This window comes from Typha angustifolia, chromosome 5 (genome assembly GCF_048772165.1).
Source record: "Typha angustifolia cultivar Huaian chromosome 5, ASM4877216v1, whole genome shotgun sequence".
Classification (NCBI taxonomy): Eukaryota; Viridiplantae; Streptophyta; class Magnoliopsida; order Poales; family Typhaceae; genus Typha; species Typha angustifolia.
The window spans coordinates 1,683,757-1,705,893 of record NC_133243.1 but is presented as its reverse complement, the minus strand read 5'-3'; the positions used below and the strand labels follow the sequence as shown (position 1 = coordinate 1,705,893).

The window sequence follows — 22,137 nt, the reverse complement described above, 5'->3', positions numbered from 1 at the left end:
TAAGTGTTGAAACTAACTCTCTATCTAGATCCATGAGCCTAATGTCCACAAGGTGGTTCGATCTGCCCCAGATCACATCAATGCTACTTAAAAATACTACAACTATAATGGTGATTGCATCCATGGTCAACTAAGGGAATATAACCTATTAAATAATCTCCTTATAGGTCAAAGGACAAAGGAAACACCAAATTATATAATGAAAAAAGTTACATTTCAGCAAAATGAAATGAATAAGTCATGTCCAAAGAGTCTTGAAAGCAAATAACACAACGGCTACTCCAAATAATTAAAATTATAAGTTTGATAAGCCAAAAAGAAAAATACAAGAAGAAAATGATTAGATGGTATAAAAGAAAAGGAAGGTGCCTGAACAAGTAACAACACAATCCATTAGGTCATAACAGAAGTCATAACAATGATCTACAAATCTATAAAAAGAAACTCAGGTCAAGCGAAGAGGATGCAGCATACATTTCAAATTTTAGTAGAGACCTTCCAATGGATGCAACTATCATCAAAAAGAAAATCTACTTTGATGTTATATGTCAAAATCAGGGTTCGTAATCATCCAGTCAAAGAAAATAAACCATAAGACTGCATATCTCTGAAGTTCATTGACCATGATTTGAAACGTTCGAGCACATAAACGACATAATTCGATATTAAGCATATAGATCTGAAGTAAGGATATTAAGCAACAGAAACAAGTAGTAATAATAAGAATTATGCAATATTACCAATGGGTAAAAAACACTAAGAAACGATACTAATTTCAACTTAAGAACTGGAGACTTGCAGACAGTGTTGCTCAAATTGCATGATCAAAACTCTTTCTCAAAGCAAGAGTGTTCAGTTTTCCTGTGGAAGAAATATTCAAGTTATCCGAAAATCTTTACCACATCGCAAAACATCAGGGTAAATAATATCCAGAACATATCACTAACAATTGTGCTAGAAGAAACATACAAGTAATAGAAAGGCTACCAAGTTACCATCACACCGCAAGAAGGGCAGAAATAAAAAGCCTTAGAATGTACATAAGTATTAACTATTAATATAGGTACTGGTATTATCTTTACATCCCTGCCAAAATATAAGTATTCTTGACCAGAACTCTGTTTGCAAATCTACCTTCACAAAATGTTACCTTCATAGATTTGAGGGTTGATCACCAAATTCATATCTTGCTGAGTGTCTGCACCAACTTCACAGTCAACTTTAACCTCCGTTCACGAACACTCATTACCTGCAGCTGCAACTTTGCCTCCTGGGCAGAGAGTTCTGCAAAGCCATTGTTGAGTGGCTCCGCAACCTCTCGACTCAAAGAAGAAAGTCGAGATGAAAGTCTGCTGCCAGCGTACTCCGGCTGCGATTCCAAAGCCTCCAAAAGAAAGGGGTGCTCGACTTCACCATCACCACCATTTTCGTCGTCACCCTCACCGTTAATTCCTCCACCGCCGCCGTCACCCTCGATTCCTCCACCGCCACCGTCACTCTCGATTCCTCCACCGCCGCCGTCACTCTCGATTCCTTCATCCCCGCCTTCACTCTCGATTCCTCCACCACCGCCGTCACTCTCGATTCCTCCACCACCGCCGTCACTCTCGATGCCACCACCTCCGCCGTCACCCTTGCCATCATCATCCCCCTTCTTCTTTCTCTTCTTCTTCTTCTTTTTTAACTTACTTACCTCCTCATTCTTCTTGCTACCGTTTCCCCATATCTTTGAGGCGTACTTTTGGAGGCGGCGCCGGAGTCGTCCTCGCTCGAATCTCCGCTTGAGGATGCCGAATGCGACTTTGACTTCCACCCGAGTGGGCTCGAAGGAGAGGAGGCCCCGAACGGCGTGGTGGAGAGAAGTAAGGAGAGGGGCACCGGTTTCTCCTTCATCGTGGAAAAGCTTCAAGGCCGCCTTCATCAGGACGACCTCGTCCTCCGAAAGCCATTTCTTGCGCATCGAGCGGTGCTCCTCGCGTGCGGAGAACATGCTCTGGGAGGAGTAGTCCGCTTCGCCTTCCTCCCCTTCCTCCTCGAGCTCATGCTCTTCTCGCGACGCCATGAGCGAAAATATGGTTTTGGTGATACTTTTTTGAGGTAGAGGGAGAAAGAAGCACGGAAGGGAGAGGACGAGGGTCGAGGGGAGAGAGAAGGCGAAGGTTTATAGTACCAAAGTTTCTCGATTCTATGCATGTATCGAGTTCCATTTGCTACATCACAGGGTTGAGAATACGCCACGTGATCATCCATTTCACCGATGCCGCCGTCGCTTTGGCCTGTCCGTACTCCAAAAGAGTGATTGATTTCGTCTGCACGGGTAATTGGGGAAAGACATTTGACCTTATTTTTATAAAATAAAAATAATTTTGTAATTTTGCTTTTTTTTATAAAATAATTATAATACCTTGAAAATATTTTAGCAGAGAGAGACGCGTTCACCTATAATATTAAAAAAGTAGTTTACCTTTTATAATTTTCTAATCATTATAAAAGAGAACATAATTATATTTTATTTATTTTTTCAGTTGTAACAAAAAGTTGTTAAGGGACACCTAGGGGTGAAAACGGGTCGGATTAACTCCTACCCGACTCGCTATCCGATCCGACTCGGATCGGATTCGGATAAAAAAATTCTATCTGACTCGGATTCGGATTCGGATACGGATAGAATTTTTGAAAAAAATTCGGATACGGATTCGGATACGGGTCGGATAAATTTTTCGGATTCGGATACGGATATCGGATATCTGTTTACCCACATATTTTTTTAAATGATTTACAGTTTTTAGTTTGCTTATTTAAATAGTAAGTATTAATATTATTACTAATAATATATTATATATTATTTATAGAGATTAATTTCTCTAATTTTATATATTTGACATACAAAAAAATTATTTGTTGTAAAACTCTTAATAATTTTGTGTTAATTATATTTAAATAAAATATTATAATTATTTTAAATTTAATCAATATCCGTTTAAGATCCGATCTTTTATCCGAAAATTATCCGTATCCGTTTAGTTAGGATATGGTTTTAAATTTTGCTATCCGTCTAATATCCGTATCCGAATTCATATCCGAACTAAAAATACGGATCCAGATATGGGTTGAGCACTATCCGATCCGTATTCACCCCTAGGGACACCTCTCTCACCTTTATAATGATAACCATAACTAACCAACTTTACCTCCATACTTATAATCATTTTCCATATAAAAAGTGTTATAAGAGTTATACATATAAAATATTATTTTATCTCGTTTGGACATTAAAAATAATTTCATCTTGCTAAAAGTGAAAAAAATGTTATAGTTTAATAAGAGCATCTAAATGAATACAATAGTACTATTAAATATATTTTTCAAAATGAAGTAAGTTATTTTTTGTGCTAAATATATTTTACTTCTCTGTACTTGGTACTTGTGCTCAAAATTAGTTTATCCCCTATACTTTTAAAAGCCCCAAGCATTTTTCTGTATTTACGGCTAAAGTAAAACCATCTGTTTTTCTATCAAAGTTAACGGAACACACCCAAATAACCAAAATGCTCTCATAATGTTCATTAGGCAAAATAAATAGGTTTTTCTTTAATTTTTTATATTTGTTTGTTCCTATATACGATATAACTATTAAACTTCGTAAAAATCTGGGTTTAATAAAACTTACTATATAGTTGACACAATCTAGAAAGTAAAAGAATAAAACATGTGAATATTCTTTGAAAAGAAAGAAATACTTAAATAAGAGGTGAAGGATATTTTTGTCTATAAAATTTAAAAAATAGAGACAATTTAACCCACCATTTATTCTTTTTTTTGAAAATTTTTTGGCGCACTCTCTTAGTTGAATGAAAAAACTAATGATCTCACTTTAGCCGTAAATATATGGACTGATTTAAGACTTTCTAAAATATAAGTAGATTAAGTGATTTGAGCATAAGTAAAAATTCATCTTTAGGTTCCATAAATATTTTAATAAATTCTATAGATATAATTATAGATTTTATAGATATAGCCTAAGAATTATGAATTACAAAATCCGTAATTAATTCACTAGAATCCATAATTGATTCTCCGTCATCATGACTAAATCTCCCAATTGTCGAGAATGCAAATAGGCATAACACATAGCAACGGACTTGTATGAAACATCAATGCCCAACAATAATTATGGGTCCTAGAGAGTTAATTATAGATTTTGTTATTACTAATTAGAAATTCTAAAAATATATCTATGATGTGATTCGAATCAAACTGAGTCATCTCGTGCACAAATAAAACCTACTAATCCATTTCTTATTTCAATTTCTTAGTTTTTCTTGATAAATAAGATTTTTTTGGCTAGTGCGTTCGAACGCAAGGAAAAGTGCTTTCGAATATGGCGTTCATAAATTCTAAGAGCATGTTTTAGTTGTTTGAAATTGTGTTTGCAAATTCCGAGAGCCTATTTTAGCCATTCAAATAGCTATGTGAGGGCGTTCGAATGCCAGCGATGAGAATGCTTGCATTAGGTTTAGTTTCTTTAGTTGATTGGTAGATAGGCTAGCCTCTAAATATGTGAAAGTCAGCCTCATTAGAGTTTTATTGAATGAATCATTAGGTTAACTTATCATCTCCCCTCTAATCCAAAACTTCTCCATCCTTGCTCAAACCTAAGTTGCGTGTCCCGTCCCGCCTTTCTTTCACCGTGCTGCACCTTCTACTAACCTTACAAGAAATCCACATCCACTCCATCCACCATTATTATCATCCATAACTCCACTGAATTTTGCTCTAGTACATTGCCCTAGTTACAGCTCAAATATGTGATAAGTGGATATCAAAACGTAGATCATAAAGTTATGGATCTAATGCATCTAGTTTTATAAGTTTTTGTCCATAAAAAAATATTTGAAAAATATTTTCTTTCGACTGCATAAATTGCCTTCCTACACCCGAGCTTAATTAGGTAGCCGAGATCGGGTCACAACAAGTGGTATCAAAGCCACTGATTCTCGAACACCATGACCATGACCAAAGCCATGACTGCAAGAGTCCAATAGGAGACTTCTTAACTTATGGACACGTAGTTAAGGTTTAAGCAAGGAATAAAAAGTTTTAAAATAGAAGGGAGAAGATAGATTAACTCAATGATTCATTTAATAATTCCCTACTAAGGCTGCCTTCACATATTTAGAGGCTACTATATCCACCAAACTATTAAAAAAATTAGATCTAATACAAGCTTTCTCAGTGGGTACATTCGAATGGCCTCGTAGGACATATGGACGACCAAAACAATGTCTCTATAAGTGCGAACGCGACGTAGATATTCAAACGACACATTTGAACACCCCTTCCTTGCGTTTGAATGCACCAGTCAAAAAAACTTATTTATTAAAATATCATTAATTTAGGTTGCACTCCACATTATATATTGGAGGCTAACAAGTTACCCAAACCACAATAAATTTAATATTAAATTGACTCGACTGACATAAGTTGAAAATAACTTAAACTAAGTGCTGAAATTAACTCACTATCTAAATAAGTGACTCATGCCATGAGCCTAACATCCACGAGATGGTTCAACATGACCTGAATCACATCAACTTCCACACTAGAGAGGCAAAGTCGGGAATGGCAATAACTTCCACCTTAGAAGCTGTGTCAAGAGGGTTTGGTAGTTTAGAGAGGGTTAGGCAGTTTTAGAGAGGGAGAGGTCAACGGGTTCTCCATTTCCCAATTTATCTATAGTTGATAGGGACTTTTGCATGTAAAATTATTTATGTGTTTATATGATTGTCTTGGTTTTTTTCTTTGACTTATTATTGTCTTCCCCCAGACTTGCTAGAATAACTTAGTTAAACCATACCTTAGGCCATCCGTAAATTTCTTCACATGGAAAAATAAGAGAAATTTGAAGTCAAACGTGCAAGAGAGATGGCAACCTTACTCTAACAACTTATTATAATAGGGAAAAGGAAGGAAGAAGATTAACCTTATAAACATGCCATACTGTCACGACAATGTGTGACCGTTGGCACTAGCTTTATTTAGGGGTGTAAATGAGCCGAGCCTGACTCTAATCAAGCTTGGATTGAAATTAATTTCGAACCTATCTTTGTGATCAAGCTTAAATTGAAATAATTTCAATCCGAGCTAATTTTAAACTCAAGCCAATTTTAAGTTTAAACGAGCTTAAACAAGCCGCTCAATTAGTAATTTCAAGTCTTATCAATTTCAAATTATTTTCGAGCCTGAGCAAACTTGAATTAAGCTTGAAATAAAACATAATTCAACTATAAAGATATAACTATTACCAAAATATAAATTATAAACAATAAAAATAAATAGGTTAGAAAACTACAAGCAACTAAAATATCCTATCAAAAAACTACAAACAATTAAAATATAAATTACAAACAATAAATATAATTGTGTCAAAAAATAATTACTGAAATTCTGAATAGATGAAAGGGTTTTGATTTGATGGTTCATATTAGTTTGATATTACTCATATTATATATATTCAAGCCTTATCGAGCTGACTCGATCGAGTTGACTCGAGATCAAGTTTGGATCGAATTTAATTTAATTTCGAGCCTAGCTTTAATGATTAAGCTCGACTCAGCCTATTTTCGAATCGAGCTTAATCGAGCCTTATCGAGTCGAGCATATAAGTAAGAATTAGTGTTTGATTGATTGCTAAAGAATGAGAGAACAAAATACTTACTTTTATATATTTTTTTTCTATTTTTAATATTTAAATATAAAAATAAATTAAAGTAGTAATTTTTTTACTGACCAAAATTAATTTTACCTTCTCTTTTTTGAGAAACGAAGCACTTTATTAAACTATATTTTTTAGAGGCCCCAATCTTAAATCATTAGTTAGGTCTGAGATGTATCCACACACCCAAATAAAAAAAGCAAGGGTTTCAAAAGGTATACACAACAATGCTTGATCTGAGATGAAAATTATGACCAAAAGCTGAAGCATAGATAAATGATACACAACTAAGAATTGGTCAAAGAAGGGTAGATCGAAAGTTCCTATTACATATGTAGATCATAAAAAAGTCCACTAGTTCATGGAGTGTAATTGAACACTAAGATAACCAGCTTAATTGCACAAAATAAACTTTCATGTATCAGAAGTACTTCTTAATTTAAGTTCTTCAAAATGAGTATATATAATAAGTAATGTAATGTAAAATAAAAAATTGAATTAGCAATTAATAAATGGAACATTAATTTAAATATTATACTGACTATTATTACAATCACTCTTGAGGAGGAGGATGATTCTTTATCTTACTATATTCAAGACTCTCCTCAAAAATACATATTTCATTTAGGGCACTACCCACATATAAGAAGGCACCTCGAACTTTAAAAATGATCATCAATATCATACCAAACCTTTTGGAATTTGGCAACATATTCATAAGCCAACCAATGAAATAAACAGGCTGGCCATTGAAGCAGTAAGAGGTGAGTTAGCAATTTGTGTGTGTGTGTGTGTATACATATATAAAGTATAAACAGAAAGAAATTTATGTGCATATGCATACTAAACATAAGAACACCATGAAGCATAAGTCAAACGTGTAACATGTTAAAGCATGTTACATGTGTGTTCAATAAGTTTGACAAATTTGATATAAATGCATGAGTGAATATATTCATTTATTAATGATTGCACAGACTTGGAGCAGAAGAAGAAATTCAGGGAAGAAAAAGGATAAAAATGTTATCCATTAAATTTAACAGAGGTAGAAAACCCACATGACTTCTGCAAGAAGTAGAAGGTGAAAAATTGTGGAGACTTCCAGTACAAATTCACAAACAGATGCATGCCCAAATAAAAAGAACAAAAATGGGTCAATCTATTTCAGTAGAAATTAAATGATTCATAGGCTGAAATCCTTCTTAATGGCATACTGGTGTATAATGTATGACTTACTCAAGGAGACAGCAAAAGAAACTATCAAGATGCTCATGCGATGTGTTTCATCTTGACCTGCTACATCCAAAAACTGAAATTTGTCAAGTTAAAGTTTCTTACCTAATACTTGTCACGCTAAAATAACAATCTTTACATAAGCATGTGCTATTACTTTGAAATTATGACAAACAATTAACTCAAAACTTTATGGGATGTTAAATATGAAAGAAGTCGGCGAAGAGGACGGAGAGCATGGCTTCCTTACATAAAAGCACAGTCAGATATGCATCAATTTGAAATCAAATGACTAGAGGAGAGAGTGAGATATGCATTTGGATTACCTCAAGGTTAACTCCAGACCTCATAACCAAGGTTATTCTGCAATGAAAACAATGGGTAAAGAAAAAAAAAAATTCCAGAGACTAAGTGAGAAAAAATTTCTACAAACCCAGTGACAAAAGGATAGTTGAAATTAGAAAATATAGTCCTTTACATGAACAGAAAAAGAAACAAAATATTCACAACATCAGTAAGTTTTGCTTGACAGATCGACAGAACAAGTAGTTCCATATGTGTATCCAAAATATTGACCAAAAAGACATATCTATAAAACAAAAGGGAGCATAAACTATAAACCTCAACTCGGTGGCTTCTCAGTTTTGGTGTTCATTGCTTCAACATCGCTTTTCATTAACCTAAGATTTCTTTCAGCGCATTCAACTTCCTTCTGCAAGCACCTTACATCTGCCCTGTGTTCCGGCTTATCTTGATGCACTAAACCAATGGCTTCCCTGCTTTCTCCTAATCTTTTCTCAATGTACCTCAACTTGCTTTCTAGTTCATTTATGTGGATTGAAAGAGATTCCACCTCTCTTGCTTGTTGCTCTCTCTTCTTAACTTCTTCGAGCCTATGTGTAGCAGCTTCTAGTCTTCTCAATCGTGCTTGCGGCTCTTTCAGACGGGCAATCAGGTGCTTAACATTAAACCCGTAACTCTGAAGTTTTATAGCTTCCTTCATCAATTTTTCAATCTCCAAAATGTCAGTATGACAAGAAGTTGTCACTGCTGCCTTCATCAGCCCGACTATTCTAAACCACTTTGCGAGGTAGACATCTCTTCTGATATCCTCATCGACGCTCGCCTTCAGTAAACCTATGTAGTGTGGTGCTTGTGGAATCATATCAAAGAACCGGGGATACATTCTAATCGCCTCCTGTCCATAAGGGTCTTCAATCTTTCTTGCAGCACCACGTGGTCGTCTTGCCTTCTCTTCTGGCTCAGGAGAGCTGGGTTCCCACTCTGTGAGAAGCCCACAGCGCAGGAACTCCTCCAGCTCCTCAACAAGCAGCCTATCATTCTTCTTCTCAACATCCACACTCTCCTCCTCGCTTTCGACATTGACTACACCAGATTTCTTATCATCAGATGTAGGAGTATCTATTTTGATATCCATACGATCTTCCTCATCTTGTTCCAAGCATTTGATGTTAACTCTGCTTATCTCTTCTAATTTCCTCTTCCTCCCTTCATTAGCCTCCTTTTCAAGTGTACATTTTGATCCCCCCTTATGTTTTTCCCTTTGCTCCACCACTTTGGAGCTAAAACTGCATACACCTAGACCTACTACCAGATCCTTCATCAGTCCATTTTTCGGAGCTTGAGCACCGTTCTGCACTGGCGTGGTATATCCTTCCAGAGCTTTTCTGTAGCTTTCTATGTAGGCATTCCACCAATCAACGTAATCATCGCTCACACCACCATATCTATTTATGCCTGGAACGAAGATCTCAGCTCCTAATGAGCGGACACTATCCACCCTCTGCAGTAAAGCACAGACATTGCTCAACACTGGGACAACCTGATCGAAGCCAAACTGCCTAGCAACTCGATGCGGATGATACTTCTCTGATAAAAATGGACCATCACTGAAGTACCCGACCAATGCACACGGCGAGACGACGGCAGTGAAATCAGAGAAGACATCAAATGCATCATTTATGACAGTAATCATCTGAGATTCGTTGTCATACCAACCTGGCTGATACCAATGACCCGAGTTCTTGGAGTAAGGCCTCCAATTAAAGGACTCACCATCCCGCAACACCCGGGCAGCGTGTTCATAAGTTGTGGTTTTCCTCCTCTTGCTCCAATGGATGATACGAGCCCTCGACAAGGGAAATGAGAGGTTTTTCGATGGCGGCGGCTGCAGCCTCTCGAACCGCTCCCACATCCAAGCTTGCAGAAGCCCGAACGGCGCCCAAACCTCAATCCGGCCGCCTCGTCTGCTCAGAATCGCAGACGCAATCGTGGTAAGATCATGGTAGATGTTGGCTGTCACAACCTGCGCAAGAGGTATCCGCTCTCCTCTACTGATCCTAGCGGCTAGCCCGAACACCCGTGCCGGCATTTCCCCATTGGGAGACGGCGGGATCACGTCCTTCGCCAGCCAGTACGCCAAGAACCCGAGATGCTTCAACTCGCGCTCCCCTCGCAGGTCCAAGAACCACTGCAGCCAGCTCTCACAGGTGACGCGGCGGCTAGCCTTCGCCTTGGGATCCAGCTCTCGAATCTTCTCTTTCTCCACCACCAGTCGCAGCCTCAGCTCGTCCTCCTCCTCGGTGGCGCTGGGCCTACTAACCGGTGACCCCGTCAGAGGCAAGCAGCCGAGCACGTGCGCGTCCTCCAAGGTGAACCCGGCCTCGCCCCAGGGGAACAGGAAGGTACACGTGGCGGGGCACCAGAACCCGAAGAGCGCCTCCATGGCTTGGCGGTCGGGGATGAGAGGTCTCGCAGAGGCGGCGATGGCGCCGTCGACGCCGGCGTCGCGCCACGCGCGGGAGAACTCGGGGTCGACAGACATCGCGCGGACCCACACGTCCCACCTGCCGTCGCCGCCGGACGACGACAGCCACCCGCGGAAGGAGATCTTGGGGACTACCGACGAGCCGGAATGCACGACGTCGGCGGGGATAGGATCGGAAGGCGGGGAAGACGAGGCGGGAAAGGAGTCGGGCGTCGTTGGGAGAAGAAACTGCGCTTCATTCTCTTCTAGAGTAATAGACGGCGGCAGTGAGGGTTTCGAGCTCGAACTACTCGGCTCTCTCTTACTCGGCTCTGCCTTCTTAGTACGAACCAAAGAGTTGGTAAATGTAAAATATGATTGAGAGGAAGAAATGGGGGGTTTTGAAGGAGGAAGGGGAGGCGGCTTCTTCGTCTTCTTCATCTCGCTCTCGCTCTCGTTCGCAATGGGATCTGGGAAGAGAGATAGAGAGGGAGAGAATGGCCGATGGCGGTAGAAAGAGAAGATGGGAGGGATTAGGGATGGAATGGATTCTATGTCTTTCCTCTCGTATTGTAAATGGTTCGATTTGGAGGGAAAGGATGGCGCGCACTATCTTGGGTTTCGTTTATCGCAACAGTGGTGAGATTGGACTTGGATTAGAGAGGAAAGGGTTTTGGCCTTTTGGGGGGGTTGAACTAAGTATTGATTTGTAGCAGCAAACTAAAGTTGGGGGGTTATTAGTTTGTACCTTTTGATTTGATTTGCCAATCAATGGCGGCATGCCATGTGCGGTTTTCTTTCTTTTTTTGTTTTTTTCCAAGATATACTTATTTTTAAATTTATTTATAGAAATGACTTACATTCCAATCTTACTCAAAAATAAGTTCTATTAAACGCTAAACTGTTAAATAAAATACTAATATAATCAGTATTTTTATTAAAAATAGATAAATAATTTAGCCCTTGATAATAAAATTTCTTATTCCACGATAACACCTAAGCATCATAATAACTATATGAAGAATATAAATATTATTTATTAAAATTATATCTTATTCTCACTCTAACTCAATTACTAATTTATCATTGATTTTGACTATAACCTCTCTTAAATATCTTATTATAATTTATCACTCATTTCTTATCTTTTTTAATAATAATTCATTATTTTTTTCTTCTTTTTCTTAAACATCTTATCATAATTTATCATTTATCTTTACTCTCTCTCTTCTGTCATCGTATTTTTATTTTATCTTAATAAATAAAATTTAATTTAAAAAGCATAAATATTAATAATTTAATATTTCATAAAAATAAGCACATTTTAAAAGTTATTACTATTATTATTATTATTATTATTAAATATTATTTTAATTTTATATACTTATATAAATATAACTATTATGATACGAGTCGGTCGGATTGGATCCACTCGCGGTATTGAGTTTATTGGGATGAGCCTATTAATCTAGTTTATATTTATTTGAGAGAATAAGGCCTTTTGAAGGCCTTTTGATTAGGGGGCGTTCGAATGCCATGGACCCACGTTCGAACGGGGCCGTTGGAACGCCTACACGCGTTCGCAACTACAGAGAATGTAAATTGCGCGTTTGAACGCGATTAGGCGCATTCAAACGCACCGCGGCAAAAATTGTTGGTCGGTTAGGGTTTTAACTTAGTTGTTGGTTTGTAAGGATTTATTAGAATTGTAACTTAGTTGACGAATCCCCATGGTGAGCCTCTATAAATATGTGGAGGAAACCTTAATTTTTTTAAAAAAAATGATCTTGGATAATTGAATTAGATTTTGACCCACGTTCGAACGGGGCCATTCGAACGCCTACACGCGTTCGCAACTACAGAGAACGCAAATTGCGTATTCGAACACGATAAGGCGTGTTTGAACACACCATAGTGAAAATTATTGGTTTGCTAGAGTTTTAACTTAGTTGTTGATTTGTTAGGGTTTGTTGGAGGAAACCCTAATTGAAAAAGAAAAGTAAATGATCTTAGATAATTGAATTAGCTTTAGCCCTTATCTCTCCTTGATAGAACGCCTAAAGAATGATCCTTTGAGATCTGGATTTATTATAGGAAACAGTTTACGCAATCGAGAAAAATATTCACCAAATATTATTCTGTAGTTAGAAAATTACGAAACCAAGTGGATCAATCCATACCTCCCTAATCTACGTTTTTCGTACTTACGCCTTTTGCAGATTCAAATTGTAATTGGGACGAAATCATGATATAATGCGGATGATGGTGGTGGTGACAGGTGGTGTAACACCTAAACCCTAAACACATGCCTGGCACGAGCCCACACGGCACGTGCGTGGCACCTAACCGTTTGATTAGTTATCGACAATCAAATAAACTTGTATCAACATTAAAATTTTATCCACAATATCTAAACTAAGAATAACTTAAGTTTGAATGTCAACAGCATACAGATAACCCTACTAAGGCTTCACATAAGCCACAATACATCATCAAGTATATTTCACTAGTATATATACACAACGGTGATATATATATAATTCAACAAGTTTAAAATCACCTGCTAAAATATAGGACAAGGGTAAAGACACTTTGATATGACAACTAATACATCGCATAACTTAACGCATCTGGCGTATAACACTAACCACGCTCTACTCTTCACCTACTGGCAAGACCTCTAAGGGGGTATCCTGCTCCAATTATTCAACTAGGTTTTTGGAAAGGAGAAAACAAAGAGATTCATGATCAAAATGCTCGGTAAATAGACATTATGTCGAATTAGTGATGTTAAATAGAAAGTAAATCATGTACTGGATAATATGAATCAGAAAGAGCATCATTTTATGAATGAGTACATGAATGTTCTTCAATAATACATAAATAAAAAGTAGATAACATGTCATAACTAATAAAAATATATAATCCTCGACAATAAATAAACAGATCACCATGTCATACTATCATCATAACTCTTTCTCAAATATGACACATGATGTATGCCAACCATGATCATGCTATGATATCAAATGTAACCATATATGATGTATATTGACTACTTGAAAATCAGGTATATCAGATGATAATAAAATCATATGCATTTCTCAACATCACCATCGTCACTGATATCTCAATATAATATCATCATACTAGACCACTGTGCATAATCAACACCCCGTATCTAATCTCAATATTCTGCCCGTAGGCTCAAAGCATAACCTGCCATACGCTAAGGGTATCTCAGTCATAATCATACCCTATCATAGGTTAAGGGCATATCAAAATCCATCCAAATCGAGTACCCCACCAGTTAATAAAAATCACATGAGGATAACTTGCCACACACATGCCCTTGCGAATGGCAGGTGCCCGATTGTTTGCGCGCACATACTCAATTGACCTTGGACGCGGGCCACGAAATATTGCATATCAGCAACCATAATCATCAATCTAGGCACCCTTAACCTTAGCGCCTACTCGGATACCTACATGCCTTTTCTTTTAACTTTCCTATTAATGAGATTTATGCATTTCATTTTATATCATAGATCACGTGCATATATCCAGTACTATAACAAGTCATGGATATCAAGAATTTAGGTGGTAAGGAAGTCAAGGGGAAAATAATGCAATGCAATCTCGAATCATACATCTATTATATGCATGCTCATGCTAGTCTATCAGATGCATACTCATGCTAAAGATCATCTCGACATAATATTATAACAATATAATCATTTCAAACCATCTATATATATCACCAGCATACTCATATCCTAAATCAATCTAATGAAATGAATGATAAAATATGCTTAACTAAAATCATCTCTAGATAAAGTCATATAATCATGTTGGAGGACAAAACATGCATATATATATATATATATATATATATATATATATATATATATATATATATATATATATATATATATATATATAATTATATAATACATCCTAATATGAGAAAGGCGTTTAGGGAATAAGACTACTCACTACCACTATATTTACCAAACAACCACTCGTTCACGCTACTACGACAACGATCAAGTCTCGATAGCTAAGTCCACGAGGTCTTGAATAGGGGGTCAGAATCTAAAATTAATATATAATGTCAATTTTTCTATTAATTAAAATTAACCCGGCTACAAGATAATTTCTCGTTGTAATCATATACTCTTCATTCCTATATTTGTTTTGTTATTTATTAACCATAATTATATTATCTAATAGTGTATTTAACATATAATTATCTGTCTATTATTCTTTTTGATAATTAAGAAAATAAGAATTAAGTTACTGCAATCAATTACGCAAGAATATACGTACATAACCCTAATATTTACTCTACCTAGCTAGGATTATAATAATTTATGTTGCAGGTATTTTGCTAAACATGATATAATTAAATTTATTTACTAACTATGATATAATTAGATTAATTCATTGATACTATCTCCCCTTTAGGCTAAGGTTCGATATCTTCCCATTTCCTTATCTGGACTAGATCTGGCACGGAACTTTGAAATAAGATCCCAAAATATGCCGCCGTCGGATAGACGTGAAATTTTTATATGTTGTAGCCCTCGAAAAGAGCTTTTCAACGAATCTAGTTTCAGGCGAATCGGATATGGGGATCTCGAGACATCGTCTGATTAGTGGATAATGGTTAGAGTGGTCTCTTTTGGATCCGTGGATGGAGGCACGTGATCCTAGGTGATGGTGATTGGAGGTGGACCGGCGTTAATGGGGTGGCACCGGTGAAAATTGGTGGTGGAGGGGTTATGGTTGATGGAAGGGTTAGGGCAAGGATAGATTGGAAGAAGGGGGAGGAGAGGGCCGCCCCTAAGGGTCTAGGGTGATTGGCCGGTCGAGGGAGGTTAGAAGCGGCGTCACCGGGGATTGAGAGAACGGGAGTGAAGAAGACGAAGGAGGTAAGGCAAAACTCAATTCTCAATAATCAATAATGACTTTGGTTGCCATCCACATCCTTTTAGAGGCTAACCAACAACTCAAAATTAACCCTAACAATGCAATTTTTGCCAACCGCGTTCGAACGCACCGAGTTCGCTCCTCTGGATTTGTGAATGTGATGTAGGCGTTCGAACGCGTGATCGAACGCGATGCAGGCATTCACTGTGCGTTCAAACGGGCGTTCGAACGCACAGTGCACTCTCTTCACCCACGTTCACAACCTTGTTCACAAACGCGTTCGAACTCACTCCACCCGCGTTCGAACGTGATTTATGAAAAACTTATTTTGATGGAAATTCAACACTAAAACATGAAACAAAAACACTCCTAAAGTGAATCCAAGCTCAAGACGACATCGATGAAGTCCGAATCGTATCATTCATATAAATTAGATACATTAGATTAACTAAACTAATTAAATAACTAATAACATAATCAAATAGAATTTAAATAGTAATAAATAATATGCATATATATATATATATATTTAAAAAAAAACTATACACAGTGCTGGGTTCAGCCCAGCAGCTTGTTGCAGGGTGCTACCTAAGAGGAGGAAAGAAAGGAAGGAGGAGGAGGAGGAGGAGAAGAAGAAGAAGAAGAGGAAGAGGAAGAAGAAAGGGGGAAGAGGGCTGAGCCATAGGGGAGGGGTACTGTCGCTGGTGGCCACTCAGCGATTGGCCTCTCGCTGGCGACTCAAACCTTCGGCAGTCTTGAGAGGAAACTAACAGAGAGAGAGAGAAGGGGAGAGGGGGAGGCTCATCGGTGGATAGAAGGGCCGACAGCAGCTCTTCCTAGTGTCGGTGACTATTGGGGAACTAGAGGGAGAGAGAGAGGGAGAGAGCTGGAGTGAGAGAGAGGTCAAGAGAATCAGGGGAAGAGAAAGAGAAAAAAATTAGAGAGAGAAAGAGATGATCACGCGGTGGCAGTGGAGTGGACAGTGGGCCAGGTCCCACCTCCATGCATCGTCGCGACGTGGAGAAAATTGGCTTAGTGAAGGTGCATGGCACCTCCACTGCTGCCACGGCATGCATGGCATTCTGGGCACGAGGCCAGCCATAGCGTGGCCGGTCGCGTTGTGCCTAGCATTGTTTTTTACTACTTGGGTTATTACAGGTGAAGAGGATGATAGGGTTAGGGATGATCATAAAGATGAGGGTGGATGGTTGATGTTATTTACGGGATAAAGACAAAGGGGAAGAAGTGATTGAGATCCCCAGGAAGAGAGGATTCAACAGACGAGGAAGATTAGAAGTTAGGAGAAACCTTGCCAATAGTAGAGGTGGCTGGTTGGTGAAGAGGGAGGAGGGAGAGTAGGATAGAGAGACTAGAGAGAATAGGGAAGGCAATAAACCAATATTCATTAAGCATTCTAATTTTGGCTGCAATTCACACATTTATAGAGGCTAGCCAATAAGCCAAAATAATAATTATTAACTTTAATTCTAGTGGCCTCTTGCCGATCGCTTTTGAACGCACCCGACCACGTTCGAACGCACAAAAGGCATTCTCTATCGATGCGAACCTAATGTAGGCATTAGAACACACATTTCGTGTTCTCTGTTTTTGCGAACCTAATGCAAGCGTTCGTAAAGGCATTCGAACGCGGCCCTTTTCGCGTTTGAAAACGACCTACAGAAAATTTATTTTAATAAAAATAAATAATTAATGTAATAAGAAAAGACACTAACAAGTTGTATCACTCTCTCAACTTGTCTTTAGCCATTGGCGTCTTCTCCCACCTCCCTTCTTCCACCACCCAAGCCTTTGGTCAGCCTCTTCCAACTTCTAACTTCCCTCTTTTACAATAACTTCTCTCTCTTCACACCAAGGAGTAAACTTAACATTTATCCAGTCGTTGGAGGGCTATCAAGCTAGAATCTAATTGACTTTCGGCCACTGTTTAGTCGATATCTTGAGATCTTATCGTCCTTATAAAATATAATAATATTTAAAATATTAAAATAAAATATAATATTATTTTTGAATATAAAATATGTAAATTACATGTAAAAAGGATAAATATTAGAACCTCAACTTATATATATATAGTGATACATCATATTATTATAAAATATATGTTCAATGTAAATAAAATTTACTATTTTCGACTATAAAAGATAAAAATATTGAAAATATTGAAAAAATTATATATTACTTTTTACTATAAAATGTGTATGATTAAATGTAAAAAAGATAAATATTAATAAAACCTCACTTATAGATATATATATTCGGTGATATAATCATGTTATATATTCCTCAAATGTATCAACATATGATGTATGTCAACCATGACCATACTATGACAATTTCAAATGCAACTACATATTATGCATAACAACTAATCAATAATCATGAATATTAATGTAAAAAAAAATTAATGCATTTCTTAATATCTCAATCATTGATGTCAACTCTGAATGATACAATTATACTAACTACCATGCACGACCACACATAGTACCCGATCTAATGATTTTGCCCAAGGGCTCAAATCATATTATGCCATCCATTTAGAGTATCTCAGTCATAATCATACTCTGTTATTCGCTTAGGTACCCATCTAGCTGATAAAGTTTATATGAGGATAAGTTGCCACATATACCTTAGCGAATAACATATGCCCGAATGTTTGCCAGACAGTCAGACTAGTAACCTCAGACATGGATTACAAGATTGCATCTCTCATGATCAATCTCTCTCTAGGCATCCCTAACCTTAGCGCCCAGCCGGGTATCCTTATGCTTCTATACCCTATCAATGATATTTCATCCTTTCAATGATTTATTATATGCATTTATTTAGTACCATAATAAATCATGCATCTCAAGAATTTAAGTGGTAAAAAAGCCAAAGAAAATATAATACGATAGTCTCAAATCATATATCTATTACATGCTTACTAGAGATCAACTCAACAAAATATAGATAATATATTCATCTCCAATATTCATTTCTATATATCATCTACATGTTCATATCTAAGATCAATCTAACAAATGAATGATAAAAATATGTCCCGTTGAAGACTGCTAATGTAAGTGCTCTTTAATACCGAATCCAACTAGCCTTAGACTCAATTGCTAATGCTCTCAAATTCTTCTTAATAGGCCCTCACCATAGACCTTTAGGTCAGCTTTGTAAGGGTAGCTTGGAAGTCTTCGTAATCTAAAGGACCAAATCGTGTGGAAAGGGCTCTCGCGAAGTCGTCTCATGTCTAAAGTGGTCGAGCTCATTGAGCTGCGTTATACCACCTAATGGTGGACTCCTTAAGATGAAACGAAGCTCATAGGACCTTTTGGCCCTTTGGGGTATGCTAATATTGGAAGAATTGCTCCGCGAGGTAGATTCAATCAAGGAAGCCGTCGTCCATGCCCTTGAGTGGAGCTACTAGTGGCTATAGCAACTACAACATGTCTCCATGTAACACCTGTCACCAAACACGTGCCCCTCAAGTGGGTAGAACCCACGTGATTATTACATAACCTATTGGTCAATGTTTCAATACAACATACAAGCGAAAAAGCTCACATTTCCATAAATAATATAAACAAAGAAGCCCATAATACTAAGGCCGCAATAAGCCCAATATGTGTGTATGTGTGCATCCATAATAAAAATAAGACAAAGCCCATGCAAGAGCTACAAGTCATTTAGCTTAATTTACATGAATAAACTAAGAATACGAATTATAAAACTCAAAGCTAGTTTTCGTCGGATCCTCCATGGGCCTAGGGTTTACCTACTAATTTGAAAATAATTCTACCAAACGGTGGTGAGCATATATATGCACATCATGTTCAAATAGAATGCATCAATATCACCTACTCATCATGCATATCCTATATGCACACATGCATGAGCACTTGATAACCTACCAAGCATCATCTAGACTATCAAGTCCTCAAAACTTGAGCTCATACCAAGCTTTGCCTAGAGGCTATGTCAATGCTACACTACATAACATGCATCTTCTCAGACTACCAAGTCTGTAACTTAAGCTCTTACAGAGTTACGCCCGTATGCCACATAATCATCTCACACTCGACCAATGCATACCCCCAAGGGAGAGTAGATCCTAGTGTTAGAATCGCGAGCCCATTATCCGGCGAACAACATGACCAATTGTCCATACAGACTAAGGACCTTAGTCGTAAGTCCATCACATAAGTTAGTATCGCACATTGATACTACCTGAGCCCTCGGCTCCACATCATCACACCACCATAAGGAAATCATGAGCTATCGCTCACGAACGTCCCCACCCTACGTCATTGGATACTACTAAGTCTACATCATCCTACTCTTCTCTCTCTATCTTAAACATCCTAAAGGGTATGACTCTCGTCGATCGATAGTAAATCACTCATCACTTGGCGAAACGGCTACTTGGGATCAATAGACTGAGATGTCAAGTGTGGGCCCTAATATATATATTAGTATAATGGTATCTCCCGCCCCTAATCCTAGTTGGGGAGATGTCGGGTATCGTCAAGACGCAGCAGTCACCCTCTTTATGGTTGTGTACGTGTGCAAATGATATGGTATTATATAACACAATAAGCATAATATAACACCCATCATTATTATGTTTTGTATGCTAATACACATATTCACGCCCAATAAAAAAGCGTAGAAATCATGATATACAAAATCTTACCGAACAACAAAATAAAATTATCATGCATGACTTGCAATAATAACGGTAAGAAAAACGTTTGCACATGCATGCTATGAATGTGATGATGTTATAAGGTAAGTTATTCCATTCTTTACACTGTTCTTAGATTATAGAAGTTCCACTTGCCTGAATCGTTTTCCTAATACTAGCTACAATTACACCACGAGATCGTTCTCATAGGGTATAAAGTCCACCTCGATAAGAAAAGTAAATAAAAGTGTAAGCATAATATTCTTATCACTAATTAGTTAAATAATCTTACTGACATTCACTATAAGCTTAGGTAGTAGGTCACTCTTGTAATTCCTACCTTTTAATCAGGTAGAATTGGCACAACTGTACCAAGGCCTAACGCGTTATTAAACGTAATAAAAAAATATCCTTAAATTATCGCCCAAATCACTATTATCAATTTATGGAAGATCACATAGACAATATTTAATTAATAAGCTTCGTCAAATAATTTGCTTAATATCATTTTCCTACATTTATCTGTATTAATTCTCTGATATTAGCAATTAATATAGATACACCTAGACCACTGACTCCTTTGACAAAATTAAATTAGTCCAAAATTATAATAAGTAAATGTTAATATCCAATTGGAGTTAGTTCCTGTTATATGTTATTTGTAATGACACTCTCAGGCCACGGTCTAGCTCATTAATATTAATTTATAAAATAATTAATGTAGTGAACACTATTATCAGCTAAAAATAATGATTAATTAAGGCTCACGGTTGCCAGCATTAAAAATAATTAAAAAATAACTTAAGTAATTTAAAGAGATAATCATAGGGTAATTACTATATTTAGCCAACACAAAGCCAAAATAAACTCACCAAAATTTGACCCAAAGCCCACCTAAACCAGAAAAACACATGGATTGGGCTATACCCAATTTGGGTTGGGCTGCCTATAGCCCTATCCACCCTAAACTTGGGCTGGGGTGCATATAGCCCAACCACACCCGAGAGCATGGGCTGAGCCACACCTAGCCCAGCCCGACATGCAGGCCTCGGGATGGGCCATACTTAGCCAAGCCTAGCATGCGGGCCTGGGCTGGGTTGTATTTAGCCCGATCCAAAGCGCGGGCTCATGCTAAGCTGCACCTAGCCCGACCTGAAACTTGGGTTAGGTTGCACCTAACTCAGCCCAACACTCGGGCTAACTGCACCCAGCTCGAGCCTAAGACACCCTCTCCTTCCTCACCTCGACCGAAAGGAGGGAGGAAGGGTGGCTGCCGGAGGCCACTACGTCGACAGCTAGGGCTGACACACCGACCGACACCCCTGGCGAAGGAAGGCACCCAGGGTGCCTACTTGGCCAGTGGGGAGGACGGGGACCACCCATTGATGCCCTTATGCTCAGCGGGCACGTGTGTGTGGATGTTACACTCCATCTGCCCAAGGTGGTTTAGGCAGTCATACCATCTATTGTAAGGTGACATCGGGTTGGTGTCTAATCCTATCAATCCGTACGTGTAGCCTTTTCTATTTGTAGTCTAGCCACGTCTTTGCAAAGTCAAAAGTGACTAGACCCAAACTATAGAACCATGGGGTGCCAATCATGACGTTTGCTTCTCGGAGAGCCAATGGGTGAAGATCCATTGTCAACAAGCATTTTTGGATCTTTAATATGGCTAAGATTGAGAAGACACTGGGTTGGTTTAAATTCAGGTTTGGCTCAAGTGTGGTGGAGGTTTGAGCTTGGATGCAAGGGAATAATTCCGATCGGCTCAATATAGGCATGAGCAAGATAGGG

At 37.9% G+C, this 22,137-nt stretch overlaps 2 protein-coding genes across 2 annotated transcripts; both read right to left on the bottom strand.

Annotated features, from left to right (window-relative positions):
* Positions 1-943: 943 nt before the first annotated feature.
* Positions 944-2,111, bottom strand: LOC140760475 (uncharacterized). The gene has a single exon (XM_073097449.1). The coding sequence runs from the start codon at positions 2,060-2,062 to the stop codon at positions 1,181-1,183; it is 882 nt and encodes a 293-aa protein (XP_072953550.1). The 5' UTR covers positions 2,063-2,111; the 3' UTR covers positions 944-1,180.
* Positions 2,112-8,405: 6,294 nt separating this feature from the next.
* Positions 8,406-11,416, bottom strand: LOC140760321 (uncharacterized). Its single transcript, XM_073097243.1, has one exon. The coding sequence runs from the start codon at positions 11,154-11,156 to the stop codon at positions 8,571-8,573; it is 2,586 nt and encodes an 861-aa protein (XP_072953344.1). The 5' UTR covers positions 11,157-11,416; the 3' UTR covers positions 8,406-8,570.
* Positions 11,417-22,137: the final 10,721 nt, after the last annotated feature.

Coding starts and splice junctions, on each gene's coding strand:
- LOC140760321 (XM_073097243.1), bottom strand. CDS start 11,156: ATGAAGAAGACGAAGAAGCCGCCTCCCCTTCCTCCTTCAAAACCCCCC.
- LOC140760475 (XM_073097449.1), bottom strand. CDS start 2,062: ATGGCGTCGCGAGAAGAGCATGAGCTCGAGGAGGAAGGGGAGGAAGGC.